The following is a 12,445-nucleotide window of genomic DNA, read 5'->3' on the forward strand; positions in this document are numbered from 1 at the left end:
AGAAAATTACCTTGCAACTTAAATCCAGTCTGTAGACTGTCTCTGGGAGTGCATAGTTCAGAGCTCAGAGAATTCATATTAATAACTACATTCCACCTGGTCAAAGGTTTGCATGTTCTTCACACTTTTGATAATCACAAGATATCCTATATGTAATTTTTTAAGAGAATCCATTTAAACTCTAATGTTATTTTCTGAAAAGCAGCTACCTTTTGTGATGGGTTAAAAGATAATAGTTTTAAACTTAAAAGAGTTGATTCAGACTAGATATCAGGAGAACATTTGTTACATTGAAGGTGGTGAAACACTAACACAGGTTGGTAGATACCTMATCCCTGGAAACAAAAGGTCAAGTTGAATACAGTTCTGAGCAACCTGATAGAGTTGAACATGTCCCTGTGCATTGCAGGGGGTTCRGACTAGATGRCCTTGAAAGGTCATCAACACAAACTGTTCTATGATTCTAAGACATAGCTTCACTTGGATTCAGTTATAGTACTGCAAAATTCCAGATGTAATGAATTTAACAAGAACATTTATATATTAACAGTGGAACATAAATACTGTAAATTTGTAATTATTGATAGAATGGTAAAAATCATGAGTGTATAAGCTTTTCAGACTGAAATTTCCACTTCAGATATTTGCTATCGATCTGTAATGTTGTATAATGCATAGCATTTGTTGCTTTGTTCTCTTTTCCTCTGCCTTCCTGATTAATGTTTTCTTTCTTTTCAAATGCTTCTTTCCTTTTTCACAGGAAACATGAATTTAAACAGGATTGGCACGGACCATATTGTCTRTGTGGGTGTATTGACTTTTAAAACTCCCAGATTACAAAAAAGAGGAGGGATAGGGGGGATTGTCARAACCTGTTCAAGGCCAGTGATGGATCTTTTCATGGAGGGGAAGGACTTGTATTTATAGCCTTGCGCTCAGAGGGATGGAGATAAAGCAGGTTGTGTTGCTTTCGTGTTTCTATCAGGAGGCTACAGTTCTAGCCTATAGCAAAATTCACCAAAAGAGTTCCAAAACTGATAACAYGTTTTACAGACTTTCTTTTCTGAACTAGATGTACAGAAGAGGTTGGCAAAAATGTTTTTTTGGGAACCTGAAGTATTAAGGTTATGTTCAAAGATATTGCAGGATCATTTTAAGACCAGAATTTAGTCTTCAGTAAAGTCTTGGAGGTGAGGCAAAATTTTTAAAACTTGCTGATATGTTTGGTAGTATTTGAAATAAATTAATGTGTATGAGTTTTTGTAATGTAGTTTTAATTTTGTACATTGTTATTTATGTTAACTAGAATATGAATTCTAATATCTATTAGTTTCATTTAAATTTTGGCTACAATTATAGTCTTTATTTATGGTATTTGGCCCTGCAAAGGAAGTACTTTAGGTACTTATTCAGCAAATATGAAGTGAAATTGTGAAGTATGTCATATGAAGGCATATCATCAAATAAACTCATCTTGAGCTATAATTTGCTAAAATTATAGATACTAGAAGGGAGGTATATACTGAATTGCAGTATTTCTTTTTCACATTCTGAAATAATGTCAATATCATTATTATTGGAGCAAGATGAACAGAATTATTTCATATTATTAATTAGAGGATACTTGAAAGCAGCCTTATTCTGTTGGGCCATTCTTCTGTTTAAACGGTATTATTTCAGCTTTATTATGCAAAAAATAATTCAACTTGAATTGAATTTTCTAATTTTAAATCTTGATTATAAAAATTAGCATGGTACTTTATGCTGATTTAATAGGATGTATTTCTTTACTCTATTACTAGTTCACCTGTACTATCACATTTTGGTAACCTGGCTAGCATTTAGTTCTGACTCATTCCTTTCTCTTCCAGGCTGAATTATGAAGCTTGCAGAAGTTTTTATAATTCTTACGCTAACACTCCTYGTTGTGATATAGACTATCTACCTGTAACACTCATTTTAAAAACAAGACTCTATRTTGAATTGTTCTGATTAGTGTTGTACCACAAGTTTCGGTCGTGATTTTAAATATGCTATATCCTACAGTTCGTAGTCAAAGTCTCATTGGAGAACAGGTAGAAAATTAAAGTGAATTAAGTACAGTCTATTCATCTTAGATTAATTTTTGTGTATRTTAACTGTACAGCTGTTCTAGTATACAATGCCATTTTTTCCTAGTAACCAGGCTAGTGTTATAAAGWGAGATTAAATAAGCCCAAATTTGTAGCTTTTATGTTGGTATACTTGTAAAGTGTATTCACTAAGCTAAATATTTTATGCCAGATTTATTGCAGTGTAGAAGAATCTTGTTACATATTGAGGAGCTCAAATTTGTGGAGAAAGAAAATATAGTAACAGCTACACAGTAAGCTGACTCAACTCATGCTGTAATGGAATAACAGCATTGTCTGAGACCCCTATTTCTRTGTCACAGGTGTTTAATCAAAGATTTTGAAAAGCGTCCTTCGGTCACCCATCTTTTGGAACATCCGTTTATTAAACAAGTACATGGTAAAGATATGTCCCTGCAAAAACAGCTGGCTGAGCTCATCCAAGAACAACAGCAGCAAGGCTCCRTAGCCAAAACAAGGTACTGTATGTAGCAACATATATGCTACAGCCCTCCTTCCCCCACACTGATACTGAAAGCACAAATTGAAACTTGGAATGCACAGACTTTTACTGTTTCATATTAATGCATTGACTGGCAATATTGTCAGCAATAGGTGCTGCTTGCTATGTGAATGTAAGAAACATATTTTCCCTTTGATACTTCATAAAGTTAGTGTGATCAGCCATAATGCAATCTTCCTTGCCTTTTTTTCTCCCACTGAACTCTGTTCTATATGTGTTCTCTTTTGGCTCAGTCAGAAAGATGCTGATAATGCCAGGATATTCTGATTTGTGGGAATACATAGTGGCATGAGAAATTATATAATACTTTGTTAACAGGTCTTTAAAAATACAGTTGTGAGTATTCAAGTAACTACTAGAGAAAGTTAATAATAGAAAATTTCCAAGTTTGCTGTTTGATTAAATACTATCAAGCATTTATACTGTATTTAGAAGTACTTTATAAGTATTTATAAGTACTGTTCAGTACTTAAAGTAAATGTTTCGCCTGTAGTTTTATAATAACTTCTATTTTTTCATTCAGCCTGGTAATTAATTTTAAAATGTGCTTAAAAAGCAATGCATGTTTATCAGCACAAGTGKCATCTTTTGAGGCTGATTATAAATATGTCTTAGTTTAGTTGTTGTCCAGAGGGTGGCAGAATTTCACTGTTTCAAAAGAGAATTAAATGCAAATGAAAACCCTGTCCCAAGCTCTGCAATCATTCTGTAATATGAAATTCTAGAGTTAGATAAGCTTTGGCCCATTGTTATAAATAAACAYGTACTAATGTTGATGAAGTAAATTAGATGTTATGATTTATAAGTCATACACATGAATATACTTACATGCCATTGGCTTAAATGTTAAAGGCCCAAACAAGAATGTAAAAGTTAAAATAAAGGAATGGCTGTTAAGTACAATTTCAAGGTGAATTTGACTTTTGGGGCTGGTGGGGGTTTGTTTGTTTGTTTTTGCAGGGTTTCTGTGTTTGTTCTTTTGGTTTCTTTGTTTTCTGTGAAAACATACCCGGAAATGCTCACTGTGAGTGAGGGAGCTATGCCAGTGTTAAAGTAGAAGTTTCTRCTTTATCAGCTTCCTAAGATGCCTTTCCCATGTAGCACCTCACAGATCACATTGCCTAYAGCTGTGGCATGGCTGGGGCTAAGAGGTGTAAGATTTTCTCAAGCTGTTGACCTGATTGCATATATAGACAGAGTGAAATGATCTTGTGCTAAGAGGAGCTCTGAAATGGATCTGTCACGGTATTCCAAWACATTCTTCTGGGAATGAGCTCCATAATGTGGAGTGACAAAGAACCAAGACCAAGACAGMATTTCCTTCCCCAAGCCTCTTCAGRTATTAACTGGATGTGCTGTGACAGACAAGCCTCTGCAACTTGCACATGACTGRAATGTAGGAAGGATTTTGCTTCCCAGCATTTTAGTATGAATCAGTGCTCATCTAAGGCAGTTTAACTCCTTGTCCATCCCGCCATCCCCTAACCCAGCTTAAATATTTTATTTTCAAACAAAAATCTGTCTACTTGTTTTAGCATTATACTGTAGTATCCTTACTTGTTCTGTGAAGAACCAGCCCACTGTGATCAGGGTTGAGAGCATGCTCASTGAGGACAAAAATCTTGTTATTATTTACCACTGAACATAGTGTTCAGAATGATATTCTAAAGATTTTAAACTTGATCAAATTGGTACAAACTTTAGTGAGATAGCAAAAGCATATCCCTACAAAATACCAAATCTGTGGGCCAGACAGTTAATACTGGACTAYGAACATAAGAGTGCAAAAGAACCAACCACCAAAAGCATCTAATTGTAATTTTCCCCAGAGAGTTGACGTAGCCTCATAATAGTAAAAAACTTGGCTCTGTCATAAGGATATTGTACCCTCTAGGAAAATTTTTACCAATTAAAAGCCTTTAAAACCTTTGTAATGCATCTACAACATAATTTTCAATACATATTTTGACATGCAGAAGAACATATGACCAGATGGTACTGTAAAAAATTTACTGGCATTCATTTGTAATCATCTGTAGAAATCATCTGAATGTATAGTTACCACTTCAAAGTAAATAAAGCCAMTTCAAACCCATGTTAAGTAAAATCTTTCTATTACAACATCATAAATTTATAGTGCATAAAAACATAARTATACGTTTATTGAGGCACCCATGACAGGTACAATTAAATGTACATTAATTTCCTGGTTTTCAGAAATAAAGGATAATAGACACCCATTTTTAGGAGTAGAGSAACACTACAGATTAATCATTTAAAAGATAAATAATAGGAAATGTTCTCAGAGCTGAAAGTTTCCAGAAACTGGAAAATCATCAGCATGCTTGTGTTAACTGCACTTCTTATTTGAAGGAGCCCAGGGAGTCATTGGTGATGACAAGTGATCAGGAGGTATCTGTGTTTTGTCTCATATGAAAGTCTTCCAGGACGGTTTGTGTCTTTTGATTCTGTACTGACTCAGCACCTGCAGGGTTTTTAATAGGATTCTCTTTCCAATGGAGCCATGCCAATTTTGCCTATTTTGGTACATCATTTAAGGTCATTGTGCCTGAGGGCAAGCCTGCAGACTTGAAMGTCAGTACTAATTACTTAGAGCATATGAAGGAGAGACATGAAGAGCTGATGTAGCAGTGAAAAGGAGAGAACTGGCTTTTTTCTCACATTTTTGTTCAACTCCCTGGAACAAACTCATGATGCTGTTTTTGTTTCAGTTTCAGTGATTTCAGTCAAAAACCTCCTAAGCTTGAGCTTCTGTAGTGAGAGAAAAAAACTAAGCCAGCAGAAACACACAGGGGGTATATTCTCTGGTGTCTGTTTATAAACATCAAATATTATCCCCGTTCTTTTGTCCTTGTCAGGACTTTATCTCAACCTGGCAAAGCTGGTAGCTGGTTTTCGATGCTGGAAAAGTTGAAAAGCAGATGTAAAACTTTTCAAAGCCTTTTAAGCTAGGAATTGTACCAAGTTCCACAAATAATGTTTAAAAATAAAGTAGAGTTTGTAATGGAGACATTTAAAGGGGAAGCTAATTTGGAACTCTGGTATTCTGTYTATTGTCCCAGCCCTTCCTTACATAAATTATCCTTTAGTAAGACTTTTTCTAAAAAAGTAAACWTTCCATTTTATTCCATATAAAAACAAAACAAATGGAAAACTATAGAATTTTTAATCTTTGATTGAAGACCTTGACAAGTACTGGCCATCACCAAAAGGGAATGAAATTATAATGTTCTGGTTTTTTTTTTTTTTTCCTTTTCCCATGTGAATGTACAGCAATTAAGACTTTATCTACTTTGGTTCAGTCTTAAAATAACAAATTGTTGTATCCAGAATAGCATGTAGGGGAAACTCTAAAAAAGCAGTGTCACAACAACATATAAGATGGAGAAATTCAAATGTAGTGACAGATCTGTTAACTGCCTTAATACTGTGGTGGAGAAACAGAAAATCAAGAAAGAAAATACCTGATTAAAAKCTTAGAGCTGGAGACAGGGAAGAAAAGTCTTCACAGAATGCATTCTAAAAATTTTGCCCGTGATAATATTCTGTGAAGCTATTTGTCAACATGCTAGACAGTGTGGGTTCCCTTGTGGCATTTGGCTGTTCTTTTGGAGGCAATAATATGGAGCACCTATGTGAAGTGCAGTAGATAAGAMTATATTCATTTTAAGGTAACAAAAATATTTAATAATCACCAGTTGGCATCTACATTTATTTTGTTAACCCTGTCTATTGAGTGTCACTGGAAGTGAAGCTGAGCAAAACCATGGTCTTCTGTATTTCTTCAGTAACCTAGTAACTCCTGATGTAAAAACTATATAATGATTTGGTTTTTGAAAGTTAATGTTGATCAAGCATTGAATGGTTTAGGTTATATGGTTCAAAGTGGCAGCTTTGCAATTATCAGCAGGTTTGGAGAGKCCAACTCCAGACATGGCTCAATTCTTCTCTTGAATGTTTTCCTACAGACTAGGTATCTTATGTTCCTGCCTGTAAATAGGCTTCTTCATAGGAATCAGAAAAGATCTACTAACYTCTGGTTTCAGTTTTTAAAAGAACTTAAAAAAAAAAATTCAGCATTTGCATGAATGGGGTTTTAAACAGGTTTTAATTAGAAATTAMAGAGTTCAGAGTTTACAGTTTTGGGTGATGTTGGGTCAGTGTGTTAGTGCTGGTCACCATTTAGAAGTTTGTTTCTGTAATGGGGAGCAGACACTTGTGAAACCTTGCATTTTGAAGGAGAAAAAGCAGATCTGTACATCAGGAAGAATCAAACTTGAAGAAGCCTGAGGAAAAAATAGAAAAGGRRRAAAAAASCATTTAATAGTTTGAGAAGGGCAGGTATGTTCTGGCTACCTTGTCAGGTACTAGAATGATGCGACAGTGTCTTGGCAGATTCCCCCTTCTTATGAGCCAGCTGGATTGCAGCAGCAGTCCATCCAAGGAAGTAATTCTTACTACCAGATATCAAGCTTCTCTGCCAGCTCACATTTAGTTTTGAAAGCAATTAACCACAAGGAACTTGATTGCATACAGCCAGTAATTTCCTTTGGACTCAGAGATAATAACAGAACAGAACCAGAAATARTTCCATGATGCTATACACAAAATAATTTATTGCAAATCTGCCAGCCTTCATKTATATGAATATTAGGCAATTGAGTTTAAAACTATTTTTTTCACTTTTTAGGGTTTTTTTTTTTAATCTCAAAGCTACTGTGGCCCCCCAAACTGGTCCTTGTTCTGAGTATAATGTATATGTTTTTACTGGAGGTTGTAAACTATAGCTGTAGCATTTATATTGTAATTAAGGCTTTGTTAGTGTCTCTRTTATGACCTAGCTTTAGTAAATTACTCCAGGCTGCAACTTGATGTTAAGTCTTTGCAAGGCGTAGGAAATAGGCTGTGTATCTCTGTGTGGCAATATCACACTCTCCTCCTTTTTTTTTTTCTCATTGTGGTGTGTATTTTTCTTGTAAATCTCAGGAATGAGCTTTAAAATTGGTAATAATGTAAAGACCAAATGCAGAAACCATCTTACCTTTGCTAGTCCTAGAAACAAACAAACAAACAAACAGTAAACATAAATGCTTATGTGCTCTGAGAAGCCAAAGCAGGCCACTTGAAAGGYGCTAAGAATGTTAGGGATGGAGGGGAGAGAGATTGACAAGGAACCTTCCTAACGAAGGCAATGTTCTTTGTGTTGCTTTGTTCTCAGGCTGGATCTGCCAGCAAAATGATTTTTTGATCTAGAAGTCTGTGTGGTGCATCTAGCTTTTTTCTCTCCATCCCTTRATAGCAGGATATATCAGCAGGTTACTTTCAAACAATCTCTTTGCCACAATTAGAGCCAATGAACGCTTCCCACCTCCACATGAAATTGCTCTCCCAAGGAAAAAATGCTCTTGCCTTCTGCTTCTCCTCCAAAATCCAAAAAAAAATTGTACCTTCCAGCTATTCCTGTCTGGTAAAAAGGTAAAAGGAAGGTGCTTCAGGGCATAGAGCCTTTTTCAACAGACWGTGCTCATCACTAGATTTCTGGAGTCAATCTAATGGTTTTCAGGTCTCTTCTAACCCAAACCATCCTGTGATTCTATAATAAAGTTAGGTATCTTAGCCCTTTTCACCCTTTACTCCAGTTCTTTTGTTTGGGAAGAGACTACTTCTYCCAGGGATTGCTTCAGAATATTGCTGGAAACTTACGGAAAGTAACAAYGTCTTTGATTTTCCTTTTGCTTAGAGTTTTTACTTTTTATATGTTGTCAGAAAGGAAGGGTAATTGAAAAAATGGCTGATAATTCTACTTTTCATGCAAAAAATAGACTGACTGTTATTTCCCCAATTAAGAGTGTTTCTTCCTGCTTTTTAAGTATTATATATATATGTATTAAAAGCAGATTGTATTTCTGATGTAAAATTKTGGAAATAATTAAAGGTTACTGTCTGTATTTTTCCTTCCTACTTTGCCAATGCACTGTAGGACATAGGGTCAGTAGAAAACTGATGAGGCCAGTAGGAGATTTGAAGCTAATGTGATGTTATGCTCCTAATATCCTCTTCTTAATCATGTACTTAGGAAAATGAGTTAAGTGCAAGAAAATATATGCACAAAGCTCTACTTATATTTAACTAAGACCAGTTTCCTTGTTTATCTACACAGTCTTTAGAGGAATACTTTGCAATAAAAAAAATAGATTCRTTTATCACTTAAGGTGAACAAACAGCAGGAGTTTAATACACAATCAGATAACAGATTAGTTTACAAAGCCATTCTGCAATTAGTCGTGCTTAGGTTTGAATGCTCCCTCTTCCCCCTCCTCCTCACACCTCTCGTAGATGTGTCCCCACTTGCGGTTTGTTGCAATTCAGTATTGTGGCTATGATGTTTTGCTCGAGGAAGAAAAAGCTTTACAGATGAGTTAGCTATGATGTCAAGCCATTGCTTTATTAGCTACATCTTCATGAAGTAAAGCAGCTGTTAAAATATTTCTTTCATTTGTAGACCGAGAGTTGCTCCCATCTCAAAATGATTTACATTATTTACAACAGCATATTTCTGTGCAGTAAAACAAGAGGTTGAATACTGATTTTAAAGGGAAACAACATGTAAAAACCCTAGTAATACATCATGCATTCTTACTCCTCTGAAGATCTGGCTTGTCAGCAAAGTGTAATGTTTTTGCACATAGTGACTCAAAAAAAAAAAAAAAAAAAAAAAAAAAAAAAAAAAAAAAGCTAGAAAGAACCCAGAACCCAATATCTAATTGAAGACTAGAAAGTGCAAGACTTAACTGAATGGAATTTCAAACAAATTCAAATTATCACCATGCTGCCCATGGGAAGTAATACCTGCTATAAAAATTTTTGTTTCAAAGCTTCTTATTTGTGTTCTTGTGTCCTTCTTTCATTGCTTTGTGTGTACAACATCAAGCAAACTACCATCTGTGAGAATGTAGTGGGACTGTCAGCAAAACCTGCTGTCTTCCTGCTGTTTTATTTCCTAGCTGACAAAACAGTTTGCACWGTTTTATTTACTTATAATTCAAATAAACCATTACAGAGTAGTTTTCCAGAACTCATTGAGTATCCAAAAGGAAATGAGGAAAATGAATAAAAATAGACATTAAAAAATACGATATTTTAATGTGATTCACAGTTATCAGGAGTGCTGTACTCATGGCAAACACTCTTCTCCTTCCTCTTTGTTAGAGGCTTTCCATGCAATAATTCTTCTGATGATGTAATAACTGTTGGATGTGAAAACATTCTCTTTTCTGAATGGAAACTGATTAGCTTGGAATATGGAAGTGTACATRAAGGAGAAAAATGTGAAAGCCTCGGTGTTAATTTTTGAAAGAGGATTCCAAGAGCATATGAAAATGTGATTAAAAAGACCTGCTACRTCTTCATATTAACATTGAACCTTAATAGATAAACAAGTATTTCCTGCCAAGTTACAGTACTGTTCTGTTAGAGCTTGATATAATATTTAGCTTTGTTTTGGGATGCTTGATCATGTGATTCTTACTTTCTACATGGCAACCAATGCAAAAACAATCTGTCAAGGACTGTCATTGAGGATCAATGCTAAATGTTACTCAGCAGGATGCAGACTGTATCTCGGTGGGTGTCCTTCTACTATGCTTTGATTATGTTTGTTGTAAAGAAAAGCCTAGTTGCACTTACAGCACTCATATTTCACACCCTCTGTGGAAGACATGTTACAGCCTCTTAATTTGTTCCCATTTCAACAAGATATGTTGTTTAAAAACATATACACAGCGTTTTCAAAGATTCCCTCAGTATAATCTGATTATAAAGGGGTTATGTGACAGTTTGTCTCTGCTACTTATTGTGTGGCTTAAATCTCTGGAGACAAGCTGACTGAACATCCATATAATTTAGAGTCTGATGGCAGCTGTGGTTCAAAAATGTTGTTTTGGGCCAGAGCTAGGGTCGCCTGAGGAGGCACTTTGGCATACATCAAGGTAACAGTAGGATTTTATCCTACTTACTGCTTCTTTTAACTTCTTTAGATGACTGTACTATGGCTGGGCACAAGGGGGTTACATTTAATTAAACTGAGYGGTAGTTTATTAACTTAGAGCAAGGAGGGAAGGGAAAAGAGGAAGAATTTTTTATCTTTTACTGAGTGTGAGTGAGGGGTAGTAAGTTTGTAGCTAAATCTTTGCTGAACTTCGATAAATAGATTGGKTTATATATTGTGAAAGAGAAAACAGGTATTACACTRGACAGTTAGYTGATCTATTGCTTTTATAAACGGATATTGCAAGCAAAAAAAAACAACACCACATTTCAGAGAGCATGTCTKTGTTTTTATGTGACAAAAGCATTCACCCATGACTTCCCTTTGCATCTTAATGTTTGCCGTCTCTTAATACACTTCTGTAACACTGGTGCTCTAACAACTTCCAGGCATGAACGAATACATACTAGAAGACCTTTCCATGTGGACAGAGCTGACACGTACTCTCTAGATGATGATCTGGTAAATCTAGAAGTTCTCAGTGAGGTACTGTACTGCCTGAGTAGCAGTTTCTGATAATTGTACCTTACATTCTTGCCTATTTCTTCTTTTTAGGCCTTCTTAGCAGAATGAAATTAGTTCCTTTTTGCAACCTTTTTTCTCACCAARGCAAAGGAATTCTCACATGACTGATCTGCTGCCCTCGTTTTGTTAATCTATATAGTGGAATAAAGTAGTRGCAGTGAATACTTTTGTGTGGAAAAACTTAATTATGAGTGATGCAAGTTTAAATAATCTTAAAACATGAAGTTTAGTCATAGAGATCTAGTTTTAAGTGGTTTTTTTTCCTAAAATAATTGAGTTATATAGAATAATATGTTAGCTACAGCTTTTGCATAAAAAGTAATAAAACAGTATCAATTTCATATTTCACTCTATCACCTATTTGCAGAGTATCTGTAAATTTTTATGTGGATAATCCTTAAGTTACATGCCAGCAAGAAAAAGACATAGTACTAAATTGTGCCAGGTTCCTGTTTAAAGTCTTTTACCACTATTTAAAATTTAATCCTTGAAAAATTATTATCCTTCTTTCATGGTCAAATAAAAAAATTAAATGGACATGTACTATGAAGTGCAGCAATAATGTCTACATCCATTTTCTCTTCAGAAGATTTGTATCTCAGGGTAGTTAACAAAATATGTTTTAATCTGCAGTTAGGAGTGGCCATTTAACTTCATTTTGTGGCATTAGCAAGAATTTTGAAAATATTTGATTTTGTGGGTTTGGCATTTTAGAAATAATTAATAACACYTACAATAAGTATTTCTTAAACATTGTTCTCAGTATATTTACAAAAATCTTCCTAAGTAGGAAAATACTGTATAACTATCAAACTTTTTGTAATCTTCTYAGGATACAATTATTCATCAGCTGCAAAAACGCTATGCTGACTTACAGATTTATACTTATGTTGGAGACATTTTAATAGCCTTGAACCCCTTCCAGAATCTCAGCATTTATTCTCCCCAGGTAAGAGAGATTCCAAGCTGAGGATGGTAGTTGCTTTACATTTTATATTAACATCATTAGCTAAAATATTTACGTGTTGCTGGAAGTTAGGAGCAGAGACTAAACCTCAGCCTTTTCTTTTCCCAGAACAGTGTGGCTAAAATATTTTCTTTTGTTTGTTAAATTCGGTTTAGTTTTATTTCATTCACTTTTTTTTGGAGGCACGGTTTCTACAGGAGGGACAGAGATTACCGCAGGTACAGCTGTGCCCCTTGTCTAGCATTTAGGGC

The 12,445-nt window shown here is 35.0% G+C and overlaps 1 protein-coding gene across 1 annotated transcript in view; it reads left to right on the forward strand.

The window, feature by feature from the left end:
• The window catches only part of MYO3B (myosin IIIB), a gene marked incomplete at its 5' end in the record, with an annotated part of 155,249 nt that overhangs the window by 44,773 nt on the left and 98,031 nt on the right, over positions 1-12,445 (forward strand). The window contains 3 exons of the mRNA XM_057379142.1: positions 2,435-2,590; positions 11,092-11,188; positions 12,060-12,176. Coding sequence (XP_057235125.1) covers positions 2,435-2,590; positions 11,092-11,188; positions 12,060-12,176 — 370 coding nt within the window. The remainder of the gene's footprint in view (positions 1-2,434; positions 2,591-11,091; positions 11,189-12,059; positions 12,177-12,445) is intronic.

This window comes from Malurus melanocephalus, unplaced genomic scaffold (assembly GCF_030028575.1).
Source record: "Malurus melanocephalus ecotype Western Australia unplaced genomic scaffold, MMel_1.1 scaffold_390, whole genome shotgun sequence".
NCBI lineage: Eukaryota > Metazoa > Chordata > Aves > Passeriformes > Maluridae > Malurus > Malurus melanocephalus.